The sequence below is a fragment of the Populus trichocarpa genome, chromosome 14, assembly GCF_000002775.5.
Source record: "Populus trichocarpa isolate Nisqually-1 chromosome 14, P.trichocarpa_v4.1, whole genome shotgun sequence".
Classification (NCBI taxonomy): Eukaryota; Viridiplantae; Streptophyta; class Magnoliopsida; order Malpighiales; family Salicaceae; genus Populus; species Populus trichocarpa.
Genome location: NC_037298.2, coordinates 4,537,694 through 4,556,979, shown reverse-complemented (window position 1 = coordinate 4,556,979; position 19,286 = coordinate 4,537,694). Strand labels below are relative to the sequence as shown.

General features: G+C 34.2%; 2 protein-coding genes and 1 long non-coding RNA gene across 4 annotated transcripts; all 3 read left to right on the top strand.

The window, feature by feature from the left end:
* Window positions 1-1,755: 1,755 nt before the first annotated feature.
* Window positions 1,756-3,808, top strand: LOC7464871 (peptidyl-prolyl cis-trans isomerase CYP18-1). The gene is made up of 5 exons (XM_002320699.4): window positions 1,756-1,893; window positions 1,984-2,058; window positions 2,239-2,400; window positions 3,007-3,165; window positions 3,389-3,808. Exons 1-5 carry the CDS (start codon window positions 1,891-1,893, stop codon window positions 3,470-3,472), a joined length of 483 nt encoding a protein of 160 aa, XP_002320735.1. The 5' UTR covers window positions 1,756-1,890; the 3' UTR covers window positions 3,473-3,808.
* Window positions 3,809-5,825: 2,017 nt separating this feature from the next.
* LOC7488909 (uncharacterized) lies at window positions 5,826-11,676 on the top strand. Of its 2 annotated transcripts, none has more exons than XM_002320697.4 (13): window positions 5,826-6,293; window positions 6,391-6,557; window positions 6,646-6,749; window positions 6,903-6,983; window positions 7,297-7,400; window positions 7,518-7,604; window positions 8,064-8,266; window positions 8,751-8,952; window positions 9,036-9,086; window positions 9,169-9,267; window positions 9,374-9,433; window positions 9,990-10,111; window positions 10,208-11,676. In XM_002320697.4, the coding sequence occupies exons 1-13, from the start codon at window positions 6,045-6,047 to the stop codon at window positions 11,373-11,375; spliced, it is 2,697 nt and encodes an 898-aa protein (XP_002320733.2). In that variant the 5' UTR covers window positions 5,826-6,044; the 3' UTR covers window positions 11,376-11,676. The 2 variants fall into 2 exon arrangements, with proteins under 2 accessions (XP_002320733.2, XP_024440736.1); XM_024584968.2 differs by having other exon boundaries at window positions 9,987-10,111.
* A 5,850-nt stretch (window positions 11,677-17,526) lies between these two features.
* On the top strand, window positions 17,527-18,834 carry LOC7488908 (uncharacterized). The gene is made up of 2 exons (XR_002977686.2): window positions 17,527-18,305; window positions 18,394-18,834. It is a non-coding gene; the product is annotated as an uncharacterized LOC7488908 (long non-coding RNA).
* Window positions 18,835-19,286: the final 452 nt, after the last annotated feature.

Sequence of the window (19,286 nt, the reverse complement as noted above, 5' to 3'; positions counted from 1 at the left end):
TGTGGTGACTTTATGAAAAGAAAATAAAAAAACATTTTAAATCATAATTCTTAGTTAACTCGGTGTTTAATAATGAAATTGAGAAAAATCAATAAAAAAATAAAAAAATATAAATCAACTCAGGTTAATTTACCAATCTCATGATTATAAGTATAAATTTTGGATAATTATATATAAAAATAAAGCAAAAACAAACACACGATGACCAATTTCACAATAACTAAATATTGAATAATAAAGTTTAAAAAATCAATATTATAAAATGACATGAAAAAATATTAAAATCAACTTATGTTAGCCTTCGAAACCCATGGCCTGGTAAAAAAAATGTCAAGAGATAATTTGTTTTTTTAAATGTAGTAGAATAAAGATTCAAAACAAAATAAACATCATTAAAAAGTAACGAGGGTCAATTCGACATGAAAAAAAATAAAATAAAATGATGTTTGGTGAAGTTTAAACAAAATTTAATTATTAGAAGGTGTAAAAATATCAAAAGAATGAGTACTGAAATTGATATAAAAATCATATAAAACCTGATGATTAAGGACGGAATTGAAGAAAATAATCAATAAAAAAATAATTAAATAATTAAAAAAATATAAATAAAATTGTATATAAAATATAAATGGCATGATACTAACGTGCATCAATGGCCAACCACATTTTTTTCTATTAATATTTTATATATGTGAAATACAAAATTTTCCCGTAGACACTTGATGTAACAAAAAAAAAATGTAAATAAAAAAAACTTTATTTTCGTTGCTTCCTGTGATAGTTTAGTGTTTTAACCGTGCTTGAGAAATAAAAATATTTAAAAGACCCCTTGATTAAAGTTGATATTTTTATTTATTTATAAAGCTAGTTAAATTATTTAATTATTCATTCACAATAAAAGTTAAAAGTCAAGTTTGTCCCATCAATTTTCCGTGTCTATACAAAAAGACTAGATAACCCCCCCCCCTTTTTGTTTCCTGTTAATTGAGAAAAGTAGAAAAAGCTGGAGTGAAACAAGTTAATTTATTAAATTTGTGTTCAAATAATTTTATAAAAATTAAATTAAAAAAAATTATAAAATTTATTTCCTAATAAATCCAACGTTGAAATATAAAGTTAAAATAAAATAATCATTAAATAAAAACACAAAAAAAAATTGAATCAACTTGAGTTAATTTATCAAACCGGTGATCTGAGTCATAAAATAAATATAACTTTATAGAAAACTATCTAGAATAAATCACGAAGTCTAATTATTAAACAATTTAATGTTAAATAATAAAATTAAAAAAAAATTAATTAAAAAAATAAGAAAAAAACTCGAATTAACTCATCAGACTCGTGATCCAGATAATAAAATCGAGATAATTTAAAAAAAATAAATTAAAAAATTTGAAGTCCACTTCTCAATGAATCTAATATTAAAAAATATAATTGAAATTAAAAAAATATAAATTGTTAAAAAAATAAAAAAATTACTATTCTAATCAATAATATTTTACAAGAAAAGATACATTAAAACCCCCTTCTGTTTTTATTTTTTATTAATAACTAGTTTAGGATTCAACATTGTTCAAGATACAGATCGTAGTTCAAGATTCAGGCAATGGGTGGGGGTTAGTAAAGCAGATCAAATTCAAAACAATGTTAAGGTTATTAGATTTAATTCTTCCGTCAATTGAAATGGGTCCAAAGGCCCAGTTTTAAAGTAGGCTCACAACAAATCACGACCCAAAACCATAAACCCCAATAGGGCCCTTATCACTTTCTATAAATTGCGCTCTGTTCCTCTTCAAAGGTGTCGAACGCTAAGCTGTTGAAGCTGTTAGCATCCACCAGGACCAGAAAACAAACAGGCTTTGCCTATCTGTGAGCTAATTGACCATACAGATGGTTAGTTTTCTCTACGAAATTTCATCGAACTCCTTAACTACATTCCTCGTTTAACTAATAAACGAATTGTTTATCTGCTTTGCTCTGCAGTCGGTCACTCTTCACACAAATCTTGGGGATATCAAATGCGAAATCGCATGTGATGAAGTTCCCAAAGCCTCCGAGGTCAGTCGGTAACTGTGTCTTGAAAGATTAAATTCAGTGTTGTTACTTGTTGCCGTAATTAGGAGTTATGTTTGTAACTAGAAATTCTTTCCAAGTTCTTAAACCCTAGAAATAGAAGTAGGTTTTAAGTTAAAGAGCTTAACCTATAGTTCTTGGGCTTTGTTTTGGATTTTTTTACAGAATTTTTTGGCTCTATGTGCTAGTGGGTATTATGATGGAACCATATTTCATCGAAATATTAAAGGGTTTATGATTCAAGGTGGAGATCCAACAGGGACAGGCAAAGGAGGGACTAGTATCTGGGGAAAGAAGTTCAATGACGAGATCAGAGAATCTCTCAAGGTATTTTAATATATCTTGTCTGAAGCTTCTTTACTTTTTTTATGCATTCTGCAATCTGAATTTATTTTCTGGGAATTTTTATTGTCACCCTTTAAGAATTCTTAATAGAGCTGTTGCTTTTGTATGAAAGTATCCACGTTTGTAAGATTTGAGGATGTGGGTTCGCTTGTGTTATCCTCGGAGACAATATTGTCCCGTTTTGTAAACCTTACAAACCAAGCCCTCGCCTCTATAAAGGACATTTACTTCAAGGATTCTAAAACGAAACAAGAGTATGGTTGATATTGAGGCTTAGACAATGATAAACTTGATTTCTTTTTTCTCTTGTTGGCTGCATGGTCACAAGATAGCTAAAACATATTAAGTAGCTGGTTGGAGTGTGGTGATTTATCATCATCCTCCAATTCAATCAATGCTAACAGACTGAGGTGTGAGTTGTTGGAGACTGTTAGTTGTATTGGCTCTCGTTGTTTTGCTTTTAGCTGTATACTACTATACTGCATTTATTGTAATAGGTTATACAATTTAGAACTGGGCATATGCTAATGCCAATTGTGTGATGCGGGTAATGCTAAATGACTGATGCTTTGTTTCTCTTCTTTTCAGCATAATGCGAGGGGTACACTCTCAATGGCAAATAGTGGGCCGAATACTAATGGAAGCCAGTTTTTCATAAATTATGCAAAGCAACCCCATCTCAATGGTTTGTACTCTGTGTTTGGAAAAGTAATTCATGGGTTTGAAGTTCTTGATATCATGGAAAAGGTAGGCTGTGCTAGCCATGGTTAATGGTTCTTTTCTTTTTCCCTGTTTGGAAGAAAAGGAGATAGTTAGCCTTGGGGCAGTGAATTTCTGTTCAAAAGATTGATATACCTTGTTGTTTGCTACTCGTGTTAGGGCTGTGATTTTTACTTTTCATGATACATGTTTTACCTTTGCATCTTCTCGCCAGATACAGCAACGTTGACTGCTGTTTGGTTTTGTGCAGACTCAAACAGGACCAGGAGATAGACCTCTTGCAGAGATAAGGATCAATCGCGTGACAATACATGCTAACCCACTTGCTGGCTAGTTGCCACCTCAGAATGTCTGGATATCATTGCAGTGAGATACATACTGCTGTGTTTGTAACATTGATTTAGGATTGAATCTCTTGGATATACTTTTCACCTCTTAACAGTAACAGCTGAACTTAATTAGAGCTATCAAGGAGATACCAAAGTCGGGCACCGAGTATTACCTGCAGGATAATGTAAAGCAAAATCTTCTATGCCGCAAGAAATGTAACATTTAAAGAAAGTACTTTTGGTATCATTGTTAGGAAGAAATATAATCATTGTTAGGTTAATCATATGTATTATGGATTGCGAGTTTTGCTTGTATATGGCAGTGCTTTGCTTCTTTAAAACAGACCAGGGAACAAGAAGATCACGCAGTGGTTTTGAGTTTTTGGTGGGCGATGTTTATTTTCACCAACCTCTTAGTTGCAGTATCATATTTGATTAGTGTAGAAGGATCAAATTGCTTTACGATGAACCCCTTTTCTAAAACTGTAAGTCCTTTTCTGACGATGGTTTATGGTTGCTTGGAAGTGTCTTGGTTTAGTGGAAATTCGAGGAAGAAGGTGACGGAAAGGACTGCTGATGAAAAGAAGAAAGCGTATAGTTAGCCATGGAAAGAATAGACAGAGAGAGAGAGAGGAGATAGGAAGTGAGGCCCCTATCGAATTTCACTTCTCTTTGTTTTGCACTGGGCCTCCGTCATTAAACCAACCGATTCCAAGTAAACCCCTAGCCCACGCATTAAGGCATTTTGCTGCTGGAAAGTGTTGTTATGTTCCGAATCAATAGGCACACCGAGAAAACGAAACACACTTCTTGCTTACTTCGAAGGTTAATTAATCTCGATTCCTCTTTTTCTTTGTTTCCTCCACCATTTTCTCTCTCATTCTCATACCACTTCACAAGCAGCTGAAAACAAGCTATGACTGTTGCGTTAGTAGGAGCTTTTCTATCCACTTCCCTCCAGGTTTAGTTCGATAGAATGGCTTCTCGTCGGCTTCTTGACTTCTTCAAAGCGCAAAGACTTAACGGTAGGCTAATGAAGAAGTTGAGGATATTGATGCTCATTGTTAATGAAGTTCTCAACGATGCCGAGGAGAAGCAGATCACCAAGGCATATGTGAAAGAGTGGCCTGACGAGCTTAGAGATACTGCATATTATGAAGCAGCCAGGGATTTGTTGGATTAGATTGCTTATGAAGGTTAGCGATTGGAGGTGGAAGCTAGCTCTCAGACCAGCTTGGATCAGGTGCTGGTGTTTTTGTCAAGTCATCTGGTAGATGAGTATGAGGCCCAAGGAAGCAGGATTGCTGTTACAACGCGCAGTGTCGGCATAGCATCAGTCAAGCCCACCGTTCCAACTCGTCGTCTACGAGAATTAACTGAAGGAGACGCATGGCTGGTGTTTGCGAAATATGCATTTGATGATGGAAGTTCCATATCACGTCCGGACATGGAAGGAATTGGCACAGACGTAGTGTGAAAGTGCAACGGCCTACCTTTAACTGCGAAAATCTTTGAAGGTCTACTACGCTCCAGAAGAGATGCTAAAGAACGGGAGAAGATAATGGAGAGCAGCATCGGGGATTTCTCAAATGATGGTAAATGCTCAATGGCCTTCCTTTAGCTCCGAAATGTTCATTGCAGGGATACGTTCTTGTGTTTCCGAAGTGATTTTGGCATTGAGCTCCTGGATATCGCGCCTTTCACCTTTGAACATTAACAAATATGGATTCAAGCCAGGAAAGAAAAAGGAAATATGGGAAGAGATTGAGAGCGTTCTAAATGTTTCCTAAAAAACAGAACAATTCAATCCTACAAATTTGATCGGGCTGGTGGTTCATATAATTTTCTTTAAAGGGTATTAAAATCGTCTCGGAAAAAGAATTTGATTTTATTGATGCATAAATTTATCTGAAAATATCTTTAATTATTAAATGAAAAAAAAAACATAACAGCAAACATTTGAAATTAGTATTTTATCATTTTAATTACAATAATTATAGGTTTAGTCATATCGTATTATTATGGAGTTTTCTCATTTATTTTCTTAGAATTTTTATCGAGTTAATTATAGTGTAATCATGTAGAATATGAGAGTTTTTGTTCCAAAAATATATTTTTAGTTATTTCTTGATCAAGTGTTCCATTTTATATACTTCTCTTTTATTTTTCGAGAAAATAAAAAAAAAATTGAAAAATGACATGGAATAAACCTTTAAAAATATAGAGATGGAATAGTATTTTTCAAAATCAAGAGGACTGACTAATTAAATTCGTTAACAATAGGGACTAAAGTCATAATTAACTATTATTATGGAATATATGCACTGCCCAACAGCCGAGTCCATTTTATAATGATTTCCTAATCAAGAGGCTAAGGCCCAATAATATTATCCGAAATTGCAGTAATATTATCCGAAATTGCAGTAATTTCACAGAACCTAATCGGAGAGAGCCCCAATCTTCCCATGGAAGCTACTGACAGTCTCAGCTATTATCCAGTCACTTTCCCATTTCTCACATAAAAATACACAACAGACTAGGGTTTTCAAAATCCCCGCCAATTTCTTTCCCTCTCCAATGGTGGTAGGAGACAAAAACCCTGAGACCCCGTCGGCTCAAAAACTCTCACAATCAGACTCCTCACAACATGCCCCTCCATGCCCTAACCCCCAGGATGACGCGTCGCCCAAGAATCAACCACAAACACCCAAAGATTTCATACTCTCAGTAGCCTCCAAGCTCTCTTCTCAACCTCTCACTAACCCTGATCCTAACGTCTGGGGTGTCCTCACTGCTATTTCCAATAACGCCCGTAAACGCGCTCAGGTAATAAGATTTAAATAATCTTTCGTCTAATCTCTTATTTCTTGATTAATTTTTGATTTCTTGACATTTTTTTAATTGTTTTGTTTTACTGAATTAGGGTATTAATATTGTATTGACCGGGGAGGAGCATTGTATTGGAAGGTTAGTTGAGGATACGCGGTTTCAAGTTGAAGCGAATGCTGTTAGCGGAAATCATTGTAAAATATTTAGGAAAAATGCCGTGGCCGAGTTATCTGATGTAACTGTTTTCTTGAAAGATACGAGGTTGTTATGATTGTTTGCGCGTTTTAACTCCTTGTCGCCCTGACATTTATTAAATTTGGTGTTCTGAATGCTTAAAACCTTTTTGTAGTACGAATGGGACTTATCTTAATTGGAAGAAACTGACTAAGAGTAGCCCTGAAGGCAAAGTTCAACATGGGGATATTATATCCTTTGCTGCTCCTCCACAGCATGGTAGGATGATTTTTGCCTTTTGATCTACCAGGACCAATTACTTTTTCCTTAGTGATTGGTTCCAAAAAGAATGCATTGAGGAAAAACATATGAAAGAGAGAACTTTAAGTGAGATTCATGACAATTAATGTTTCACGTGTTGCGTGGTTACAGAACTTGCAGTTGCATTTGTATATCGAGAAGTTGTTAGGTCTAATTCTTCAATGGAAGGTGCAGTTGCAAAAAGAAAAGCAGGTATTTTTATCACAGTGTTCTTGATGTTACGCCGGATGTTCAATTCTGTGATGTTTCTTTTAATATTTTGTTTTTCTGTATTTATGTTTAGACATGTGGGTTCTGCACTTGCTGCTATTTTTATTTTTTTTTTTAAAAAATATTGGGGACATTAGAAGTATTAGTTAAGACATATTCTAGTCTTCTTCTTTGTGGCAACCATGATGCAATGTTTGTATTGGACCAGGGGTTTGTTGGGTACGATTGCCAATCTGCATAAAACACTTCTGAAGGTTGTGACCTTAAAGTGATGTTTTCTTACTTTTGTGCACAGAGGATATTGTTGGGGAAAACAAGAGAATGAAAGGTATTGGAATTGGTGCTCCTGAGGGTCCTATATCTCTTGATGATTTTCGGATTCTTCAACGGTCAAACAAGGTATCATTAATTTGATTCCTGTCTTTATTATTGATGGCTTAGATAGTCCTTAATGAATCGTGGCCATCAAAAGTTTCTGTAATGGAATTTTAATATGTTTAGTATTGCACCTTGCAGGAATTAAGGAAGCAATTGGAAAATCAAGTCCTTACAATTGACACCTTGCGCAACGAGCAGCAAAATACCATTGATCGTCATGAAAATGTATGCTCTTTTAAAAGTCTTCTTTGTCATGATTTGATTTGAGCATAGTGAAAAATAGTGGTGCTTTAATCTAATGAAGAGTTTTAGTTTTTCTGATGTGTTAAGGAAATATTTTGATGTCGAAGCTGGTTAGGTTTGATATTTAACTTGTTTACTTTTTTATTTTGAGTTGTTTAGTGAGGATTCAAGCTGTATTTCTCTCTTTTTTCCTGAATTGTAGCTTATGAGTTAGGTTTATTCCTTTCAAAACTTTGTACCCATTTAATACTACGGTAAATGTCTTCACTTCCGATCAACATAGGCTTGAGACCTAGGGCAGTGGACAATTAATGCAACGCTAGAGGGTAGGACTACCTCAAAAGTTCCTTTTTTTTGCAACCTTCTTCAATTGAACTGTGATTGGGCGATAGCCATTTCCCTTCAAAACTTTTGAGGTAATATTTATGTTTCACTCTGCAGGAAATAAAAGAGATGAAAGAATCTGTTGCAAAATCGTACCTTGACCACATTAAGGAATTGCAAAATATGTTGGATGCCAAACAAAAGGAGCTTGTTGAGGTCAATAGAATATCAGCTGAACAAAAACATGTCTTGGAAGACCTTAACGAAAGGCTTACTGCTTCTAGGCAGTCATGTAATGAAGCAAACGAAGTAATGAAGAGGTAAGGAGCTTGCTCAAGCTGATTGATGATATTTTCCTGTATTATTATTTCGCAACTTTTATTAAACAATTACTTGTGCTACATTGTAGAGATTTATGCATTGATCATGGGTTTCAAAGTTATCTTTCCAGCATACATTGTCAAAAGTGATGCAAAGAAGTGGATAACATGTCCTTAACTGACTGGTTGCTTTTCACTTATAATAATCTTTCAACTATGCTCGTCCTTGTTCTTCTTTCTTTTCGTTTCTTTTCTTATATGTCCTATGTTTACCTAAATGCTACTGGGCATCAGCACAAGCGGTGAAAAGAGTGGGGTGGACTTTGAACAATAAGTCATGTACTTTCTTGTTAGTCTGGTTTGACTTTCAGAGGAGAATGAATGGATTATGCTTTAGCTGTACAGATACTTCACTTGAGAATATATGCAAAAACTATTCAAGAATATTTATTAATACAGTAGTGAATTGAATTTTTGTTTTCAGTCAAAAGGCATCTATAGCTGAACTCGAGGCACAACTAGAAGAAGAACGAGATCAGAGAAAAGAAGAAAGGCAAAAGGCTACTTCTGATTTAAAGGCAGCAGTACAGAGAGTTCAGTCTGAGGCACAAGAGGAAGTCAAACGACTATCTAATGCTGCCTTGCAACAGGAAAGAGAGCTGGAAGAAGAAATCAATAAGCTTCAGGTTGTAAATTTTATTGTCCTTTATGTATGGACATTATAGGTGTTTACTTAATTGGAAATTGTTAAATATTCGTTTCCTTTCAGGAAAAAGATAAAAAGTGGTGCTCACAAGTAGAAACCTTGATGCCCAAACTGGTATGTTCTGCCTTAACTTCACTTGATTTCGAAATCATATATGAATGATTTTAACATCTGCTCTCGATATCTTATCCTACAGGAAGAAACACGGCAAAAATTGGTTGCATCTGACAATAAAATTCGCCAGCTAGAAGCTCAAGTTTGTGAAGAGCAACTGGCCTCTGCAAATGGAAGAAAAGTAATATTACCTCCATATTAGATGCTTGGATTTGCCATACCATAAGCCCCTTTTGCAAATTGATTCTGGAACTGATTTCTGTGTTGCTATGATGTGTTTTAAGCAGAGAGTGGATGAACTTGAACAAGAAACGTATAGGCTGAGGAAAGAACTTGAGAACGAAAAGGTATATATGAATACTCTCTTTTCAATTCGTCAAATTATCTGAATTTCAATATGAGCACTTAAACTGTGATGTGCAATGTCCTTTCTGACCTCAACACCCACACTTCTAATTTCTAAATGTCTGCTTGACAGATATGTTCTACTTCTCATTCTTCGCTATTGTAAATTCATTCCCAATTGAAATTCTTTTCTGAAAGGGAATGCTGGGGGGGGGGGGGGGTAACGCTTATGTGCAGTTCCATGTGAATTCACTAATAACTAGTCCAATCAAAATCTTAGAATCAACTTCTGTTGAAACTGCTGTCAAAGATGAATTGCTTTGATTTTGTTATCAGCAGTAATATGTTGTTGAGGCATGTGAGCCAGAGTCTTCTTGTTGGACTTTGTAAATTATATATTCAATTTTATCAATTCCAACGAGATTGCTTAATAATGAATACTAGTGTGGTTGAGTTGCCAAGAATTATTTGAACAATCATCTGACTTAAAAATTTCCTAGGCACCTTAGTGAAATCCATTGATTTTTAAGCTGATATTTTTTTTGTTGTTGGTAGCAGGCGGCTCGAGAAGAAGCTTGGGCTAAAGTTTCTACCCTTGAACTGGAGATAAATGCTGCAATGCGGGATCTTGAGTTTGAAAGACGGAGGTTAAAAGGTGCCAGGGAAAGAATAATGCTTAGGTAAGAATTAAAAAAGTTGTGGTTTTCAATACACACACGCACACATATATGGTGCCTTGTGTCATTGTAAATTTGTAAAATATGACTTTGATACAGGGAGACACAGCTACGGGCATTTTATTCCACGACCGAGGAGATATCTGGACTCTTTACCAAGCAGCAGGAACAACTGAAGGCAATGCAAAGGACATTGGAAGATGAGGAGAATTATGATAACACATCAGTGGATATTGATCTGAATTTAAATCCCGGGAACATGGATGGCAATTTGGTGAGAGACAATGGAATGACTCGGTATCATAGCAACAGCAGGGCAAAGGCTGGCTTAGGTCCTTCAGCTCAGAGATTTGACAGGAACCAAACTGTTACTTCTAGTGATGGAGCAAGTGTCACTGAGAAGCATGACTGTGATACCAGAAGTCAAGGAGACCAAGATACTCGAGAGGAAGAATTTACTAGTGCTGAGCATCACGTTAAGAGCGGCTTTGGTTCTGAAATTGATGGTGTTGGCACAGCACCTGTTTTGGAAGGAGAAACCATTGGAACGGAGCAAGTTCTTGAAACAGAAAGCCTAGGTGTTGATGGGGAGAGGAATTTTGATTTGAACAAATATAGCTCTCTGGCTGGGGACACAATGCAAGTTGAAGGTGAAGATTGTGTGCATGAAGGTGATGAGCACGTTCAGACAATTCATCTTGATGGCTTGCATCACTCTCAATCAAGTAATCTCCCTGAGAATCAGAGGGATGTGGAAGATACGGAACCTGGAGGCATAATCAGAACACAAGACCTTTTAGCTTCGGAAGTTGTTGGCAGTTGGGCTTGCAGCACTGCTCCTTCAGTCCATGGCGATAATGAATATCCTGGAAGTGGAGATGATGATGAGAAACGCGGTGCTGATCGTCATGATTCTAATGGTCAAGTGGCTGAGAGTCAAAGTACGCCATCTTCTGATGCTGTAGCCATCCGAAGGAATCGTGAATGTCGAGCATTAAGTGAGATGATTGGAATTGTTGCTCCTGATTTAAAAGATCAGTTTGGCACTGATGTGGATGGTGATTGTGATGGAGGAAAGGAGAGACTCGGTTCTTCCTCTAACTCAGATACGGAGGCTTGTTCTGACAGTAATGATAATGAGGAATGTGCCGAAGGTGGATCTATGTCGGATACAGAGACTGAATGTAGTGATAAACCTGTTGAGGATAAAAATCTGGATGATGCAATGGATGAAGATACTGATGCCACACAAGAAGATTCTCAGTGATGGCACCAAGCAAAAGGAACGAATACAGTAATAGCTGTAAATCTTGGAGGCCCATTTTTTTTGAACTTCCACCTCAAACCCTCCATCCCCCTCCCGACCCGACCTCTGTATAACCCTCTTTTTATCCTTTCAATTCCCTCGTTCTGTATTTATTAGTTACTTGTGTGTATACAAGAACTTTACTTTTGAACGGCAATCATAGCAGCAATTGGTACTTTGGCAATGCAAGTAAATGATCAAATGTAATATTTCAGCTGGGCTGTGTTTGCTTTTATAATTATATTCAATTTAATTTTTAATATCTTACAAATTGTAAATATGATCTATACAATATAATTTTATTTTTTTGGTTGAGTTTATATTATTAATTTTTATAGATCGGTATTGAGCGGTGGATTTATAGCTCAGCCCATACCCTCACTCATCCATACATCCATACAGAGCATTAATGTACATTTTAGATATTTGTCTAAAATATTATATGATAAAATTTATTTTGGTCCTTACTTTTAATAGTCTTATAAATAAGCCCTCCATTGATTTTGTTGGTGTTCATAGTTTTTAGAGGAAATATTTGTCTTCATGTTTACATTTTTTAATTAGGTCCCTACAAGTCAAAGGTATCTATACCTAGAGGCTAGAGCCAAATTAGTGAGCATTTTTTTCTTTTTCTTATCCATACTTATCCCAATACCCATTGGGAAATATACTTAGCAAGCATTTATTCGTTTGGATTACCCCCTCATAACTAGTCATCGCAATCCCCAGTTTTAAATGAATAGGTGGTTCTCGCTTCTTCTGTGAACTGGGATTTTTGATAATTTACTTGACGAAGTCAGGTTTCTTGAGCTCTGAAACTCGGCTGCATCTCCTAGTGTTTCTTTTTATCTGGTGAGAGTAATCGTGAGCTCGTGTCTGTGGAATATAAATTAGAAGATTGAGATATATTTCTTCTCATGAATGCTTCAGTCGGAGCTCTAGTGTTGGAAATCAGATTTATGACCGAGTGTGATTGTTCATCCAAGACCATATTCGCATTAAAGGACACCTTGGAAACGTTTTCTTTTGGAGGCTGAAGTACCCGTGCAAGTTCCCCACATGTTAAAGTTGGGCATTGGCAAAGAGTCAAGATCTTAATCGGAGTGGTAATGAGTGTTGAAATGAAATGTGAGGGGTAATGAGCATCAGAGGTCTTCATCGATAATAATTTTGAACTTGGCGTCGGAAGATTTGGACCACATTTGGTAGAGGGATAGGGAGAGTAGAGGGATATAGGGAGAGGTGCTCGAACAGTCATCATCAACTTCTTCACCATCATAATTATGTTGCATGTGAAACTAATATCCACCGTGTCTCTCAAACCCATTAAGATTTTTACTATAGTTTCATTTTTCTAGGGTTTTTCTTCATTGTGTTAATTATTTATGTTTAATTGATATTGAATTCCTGTTGCAAACCCATTAATATTCTCTGTCTCTTTCCTTAATTACCGTAGTTTTCGACTTCTGTTGCAAGAATTTCAATTTCAATTTTATTTTTCAAAAAAATTAAACATTAATCTAATGTTTTTTCAAGATAAATGTATTTTCAAAACACACCTTGACACAGTTAAGAACACAATAACAAACAACAAACGAAACACCAAACAACAAACGAAATATCAAATCAAAACGAATGATGTCTGATAACACACAATATATACATGCAGTTTAGCTGTTCTCGAATATTTGAAGTAGTTGAAGGCAGGGCATGAGGTCACAGAGAGGAGCCCATAAAAACATAGTTTGTCTCTACTGAATGAGAGATGCACATACACAAAATTGAAAGAGCACTGGTATGATTAGAGAAGAAGAATAATCTTATTGTCTGTGGTCGTCCAAGTATAATTAGATCAATTTTGAAAATAGAGAGCTCTTGATTTTACAGTTGACTATATTCATATACCTACAAATTAACAAGAGAGGAGGCATGAGCATTGAAGGCCTGTGGTCCAGGTCCTCATCGAATAGCTGGTTCATTTTTTCTGTTCAGGGAGGGCATGATGAGGCATTAAAACTCAGCATCAGACGCAGGTACATGCACATGAATGGCTAGCTAACACAAGGGAAATAACACCAAAAAACACATATAGTTAGTCAGCGATAGGCACAGCCAATTCGACGCCATGTATAATTCGCGCAGCAGCATCGTGGTCTTTTTTTGTGCCTTCGATCGATGCCATGTAGCTAGTACCATATGATCTAGTCTTTAGTTCACTGTGGACTGGATGGCGGGCTAACCAAGCCAAGTGTCCAATTGGCAGTTCAGGGACCATGTGAAGTGGCTCGGAACATGATCGACTTGGACAAAAAAACACCACTATCATGGTCATGATGACACCTCTAGTATTTTATAGATGAGAGAGGGGAGGGGCGGTGATGATGACGGTGGTGGATAAGAAGATGAGGCCAAATGGAGGAGGCTCGTTTTCCAAATAAATGAGGATGGAAGTGGTACTCGATTACATGAAGAAAAGGGACAAAAGAAAAACCTAACCATATTGACTACTACTCCCTCTTCTTCCTCGATTCTGTACTATCCTTGCCCTAACCCCATCTTCCGTTTCCAAGGTCATTTTCCTTGGCTACTGCCCCCACTTGTGTTCCCACACGTGATTACCTCGTGAATCTCCATGTTGTTGTGTTTTTTTTTGTTTTTGTAATAGTAGAGGGTTTAATATTAATTGGTGCTAGTGCCATTAAATTAATCACAAACTAGGAAGAAAAACAAAAAGTTGTATATACAATATTAAAAAAAGAAAAGGCAAAAAGTAGATAAAACCATGCAATAATATATACAAATATTTTAGACTAAGTAAGGATGTTTTCTTAAACTCTGAACAAGTATAATATTTCTGTATATTACTTAATAGTTTCCATCATTTGTCTTAAGACAACATCAAACGATGAATAATCAAAACAAATATTGTACATCCTAATCAATAATCTCTTCTTTGAAAATTATTTTTTTTCTAGCCAACCAGATTCACCGCATAATACCATATGCTAACATGAAAATTGTGTTATAATTTTTATTTAACAATGTATTTTCATTTAAAAGTTAGGGTCAAGACAATAGCCTTTAATTAAACCCTAAATCCTTTGGATATGCATGTGAGTGTAATAAAAGTTGTTTTTTTAAAGTATTTTTTTCCTTGAAAATATATCAAAATAATATATTTTATATTTTTAAAATTTATTTTTAATATTAGTATATCAAAACAATTCAAAAATAAAAAAAATAATAATTTAAAACTACAAAAAATTAACAACTCAAAATTTTCTAAAAATATGATTGGAGTATAATACAAAACATATTTTTAAATTTTTGAGAAGATTTGGAGATGCTATCGCCATAACCAAAATCCACGCTAGTGGTTTTGCTCCCAAGTACTTAATAATTCTGATTAGATATAAATTAACCGGCCATCAACAGAATAAGTGAGACAAGCCACAAAAACATAAATTCCCATGATTAATGGAGAAGCGTGTGGTCTGTTCACATCCTGACGCGACAATGGTGATCAATTTTGGGTGTGGTGAGCAAGTGGCTCCATCTAGTTGGATAATTCTCAAGAATTATCTGGTAATTAATGACCGACACGTTGACTATGATTAAAAAACAGTGCAATGCATGCAACCTAAGTCGTTTCCACGACAATTAAATATTCTTGTTAGTGCGTTTTTTCTCGTTAATGCAAATGATTAAGCATAACGAGTAGGTAGGAGAAAAATGGAGTTTCTGAATTCTGTTTGAACTTGAACAATTTGTTTATACATATATAAAAAAAAAAAGTATTTGGAGAGCTTAATTAATACGGCAAGGACTTTGTAGTGAAAAGAGCAAAGACAATTTGCAAAGGTTGTGCCTGCTTTTCAAGAACAACCTTTTCATACACGATGTCCATATGTCTAACAATTCGTTTAGACATTGAAACTCTCTTGGAGCTTTTTTGACAATCTGCTCTTTCCATGCTCGAGTGAAGTTAATTACGGGCAAATTTCTTGGCATGATCGATTTGTTAAATAACTTGACCCCTGCTTCACGACATCATCATCTTTTGAAGATAAGGTCAGGCATAGAATATACAAATACACACGAGATTCATTTGAATATTGTTGAGAGGCCATGTTTCCTTCTTAATTAGCCACCAAGATTTGAATTTTGAGACTGTTTGTGAGATATAAAATTTTCACGGATTCTTTCATTTAGATTGAGATGACATGCTTTAATTTAGGGAATGTTTGGGAACGCGGCTGCGGCTGCGTTCCTAAAAAATTTAAATATATTTTTTTTTTATTAAAATTTAATATGGTTTGTACGTTTTGGATCGTTTTGATGTGTTGATGTCAAAAATAATTTTTAAAAAATGAAAAAACATCATTGACATGCATTTTGGCACGAAAAGTTATTTGAAAAGCACCTGCAACCATACTGCCAAACACGCTCTTAATTGGCTCGATCCTGTTTATTTTTGCAGTAGAAAAATAAAAAATATTTTTTATTATTTATTTTTTCTTTTAATTATTATTTTTTATATTCTAATATCGTTTTAATGTGCTAATGTCAATGATAAATTTTAAAAAATAAAATAATATATATTATTTTGATTTTTTTAAAAAATAACTTTTTCTTATTTATTTTTTACTTCAAATTATTATTATTTTATATTCTTAGATCGTTTTAATATGTTAATGTCAAAAATAAATTTTAAAAAATAAAATAATATATATTATTTTAATATATTTTTAAATAAAAAAATACTTTAAAAAACAACACACCTGACATATCCATCACAATCCATCAAGAAAAAACAGCAAAGATGAATCCTTTTCACATTTGTTAGATTAGCATTGTACCAAGCAGCACCTACTCAAGGTTATAGGTTAATTAACGGAAAAGAAACCACGGCTTTCTTGAGTTTTGACTAGCCGGTCCGGTCCACAGACTATAACTTTTTTTCAGGCCCACACTAAAATCCTTCTTCTTGTTTTTTTTCTCTCTCTTTCTCTCTGGACAGCATACAAAACCTAATTATTAATGAATATCCACTGTGTTGACTCTTCGGTGGCTGTTCTTGTGCTTGTCAAACATGGTGAGCTGCTCCATTTGTTAATAAATAACTACTTGATCCGAAATCAGAAGGACTCCGTGTTATCGAAAACTTTCTAAATTTTTAATTTTATTTATAATTAAAATTTTTTATCAATATAAAATATTATTTAATAAAAAACAATTATTTGATTTCTAGAAAAACATTTTTCTTTTATTTTTATTTTGTACAGAAAATATTTTTTAAAGTTACTATAAATTCAAAAATATATTATTATTTATTAATTATATCAAGTTTCGTATTCAATCTTTTGATTGTTATATATTTTATTTTAATTTTTTTTTAATTTTATCCATTAGAATTTGATTTAATTTGAATTTTATACCAACTTTGATCCTCATTCTTTTAATTGATATTTATTTTTCTCTTATCTTTTTTATTAATTAAGATTTTTTATATATCAAATTTAGTCCCTATTTTTTATTGTTATTTATTTTATTTGAGTTAATTTATAAAATCAATTTTATTTTTAAATTCCATTCTCTTTTAATTTTTTTTAATCTCTATTCTTTTGATTGTAATTTTTATTATTTGAAATAATTTATGAAATTATATTTTTTTTATTTCATCCTAATTCAACTTTTTGATTTGTCAAATTTAATCCTTATTTTTTTAATAAACTTAAAAATATATATATAAATAAATTATTTTTTAATTCATTTTTTCTGAAATAACCAAATACTAAAAAAATATTTTCCAATTTATTTTAAAATAACTCCCTTTCCATCGAAACCAGCTCCCAAAAAAAAAAAAAGCTTTCCCACGAGCAAACGGGGCATGAGATATCAACAAAGCATGCTGCTTTCCCACAAGCAAACGAGGCATGAGATAACAACAAAGCATGCATAGCTGCTTATTATCTTACGGTAGAGCAAAACCAGGGGTGTCTTAATTTTGTGCCTGCTAGGACTAGATTTTTGCCATCTAGCTCCATCATGCATTTATTTACACTCCAGGAAGCCATCTGTTTCACGTTTGCAGTGATAGTTGGTGGGCATTTTTTACCCTAATTATGCATGTGAACTTGGATAATTAATCTGCCCTAGCTAGATTGAATTCCAAATCTATATGCAGCTTAATTAATTAATCATGTTCATCATTGCAGCACATGGAATGGTTTCTACGCGTTAGTATTTTCCAAACTAGGATCTTAACATTAACTAGAAGCTGTACAGTCGTGTTGAAACTGAAGGGGAAAGTTCTAAATTTCAAAAAAAGTGACTTCAAGTTGTTAAGATTGTATAGTCCTATTCTGTGTGCCCAACAAAAGCCCCCACCAATTCAACCAGCTTATTGGTCTGTAGACTTTCTGAAATGGTAATAAAAAAAGGCCAAAGAAAAGGAGAACCCTCTTCTTTTTTTTCCTTCATCTTCTCGGCATTCCTCGTCGATTGCTGGCCTTTGTAATCATGAGTCCTCATGCCATCATTATCATGAAAAGCTTCTCTCTCTTTTTCTTTCATATGCAGATACAAGCACGACCGCATTACCCCATCTATATAACTCACATTTGGTTTCTCTTAGTTTCTACCATCTACTACAAGCCCCAAAACCCACCTTGCTTGTAATCTTTGCTCTCCTTTTTCCCCCCTTACGTATCTTTTTACAGGAAAAAGAACAGTCACCCATTTCTCTGTGACGCAGAAACTAAACTTTAAAGGGGGGAAAATGTGTACTGGTACTTGTTCGAAACTGAGCCCATGCAGTCCCTTGTATATTGCTCTTAGCAATCAACAGCCATCAAAAGGACACAACCTTCGATATCATAGACTCAACCGGTTAGTTTCCTTTCAACTTCTCTCTAATACTTCTCTCTGTCTCTGATCTCAAATTAATTTGAGTATTAAATACTGTATGATGTAACAGAAGGAGAAGGTTGTCAAAAGGGAAGAGGGTGGCACTGGTACTGGTCAAGAAAGAGATGGAAATCAAGAACTTGAAACTGTACATGGAGAATAAAAGCATCATAGAAGAGAATGAGAAGCTGAGAAAGAAAGCATTTCTTCTACACCAGGAAAATCAAGCTTTGCTTTATCAGCTCCAAAAGAAGCGCTCTAATCCTCGCCATGACCACTTGGCTCACAGCAACAACTAATATATATGACCATATATCTATGTAGGAGAAGTTACTGTATGCAGATCAAGTACAAGAAGATTAATAGGAAGCAAGAGTCTGCCTTCTTTAATCTTTTTCTATCTTCTCACCTTGTCCTTTATTCTTTTCTTCTTTGTTTTTTGACTAGTAAGCTTAGTAGTAGTTTCGTTAATATTATTGGGATATTGGGAATAAATAAGGTAATTGTTTTATTTCTTTCTTTTTTCGGACACACTCAGTGATACCATCCATGGATGAATAGCTATTTTCAATATATAGCTAAATCACAAGAAAGAGCTCGTCCGCTTGATATCCATCAGCGATCACACACTTGCAATTATCTTATTGTTTTATGTATTAGTGGAATTAATTTTGAAATATAAGGTGAGGAAATATCAAGGAATATTTTTTTTTTTAGTGTTAACTTTTAGAAAATAATTTTTCATTTTTTATTTCTAGTTTTCTTTTTTGTTCTAAAAAGATTATTGCTCTATAAAAAATTAAGAAAGCATGTTTATTAAATACATTTTCTTAAAATATAGAAAACAGAGATCTTGTTCAGTTTACCCTAAAAATAATAAAAATAAAACATTAAATGAACCAAATATTAAGAAAACACTTTTTATTTCTAATTAGTATTTATTTTTTGTATCTTAAATTTCTT

What these genes read in the sequence shown, in the direction of transcription:
- LOC7488909 (XM_024584968.2), top strand. Translation starts at nt 6,045, where the DNA reads ATGGTGGTAGGAGACAAAAACCCTGAGACCCCGTCGGCTCAAAAACTC. An exon ending in GTTTTCTTGAAAGATACGAG is followed by an intron (nt 6,558 to 6,645) that starts GTTGTTATGATT and finishes ACCTTTTTGTAG; the next exon opens with TACGAATGGGACTTATCTTA. An exon ending in AAACCTTGATGCCCAAACTG is followed by an intron (nt 9,087 to 9,168) that starts GTATGTTCTGCC and finishes CTTATCCTACAG; the next exon opens with GAAGAAACACGGCAAAAATT.
- LOC7464871 (XM_002320699.4), top strand. An exon ending in AAGTTCCCAAAGCCTCCGAG is followed by an intron (nt 2,059 to 2,238) that starts GTCAGTCGGTAA and finishes ATTTTTTTACAG; the next exon opens with AATTTTTTGGCTCTATGTGC. An exon ending in AGATCAGAGAATCTCTCAAG is followed by an intron (nt 2,401 to 3,006) that starts GTATTTTAATAT and finishes TCTTCTTTTCAG; the next exon opens with CATAATGCGAGGGGTACACT.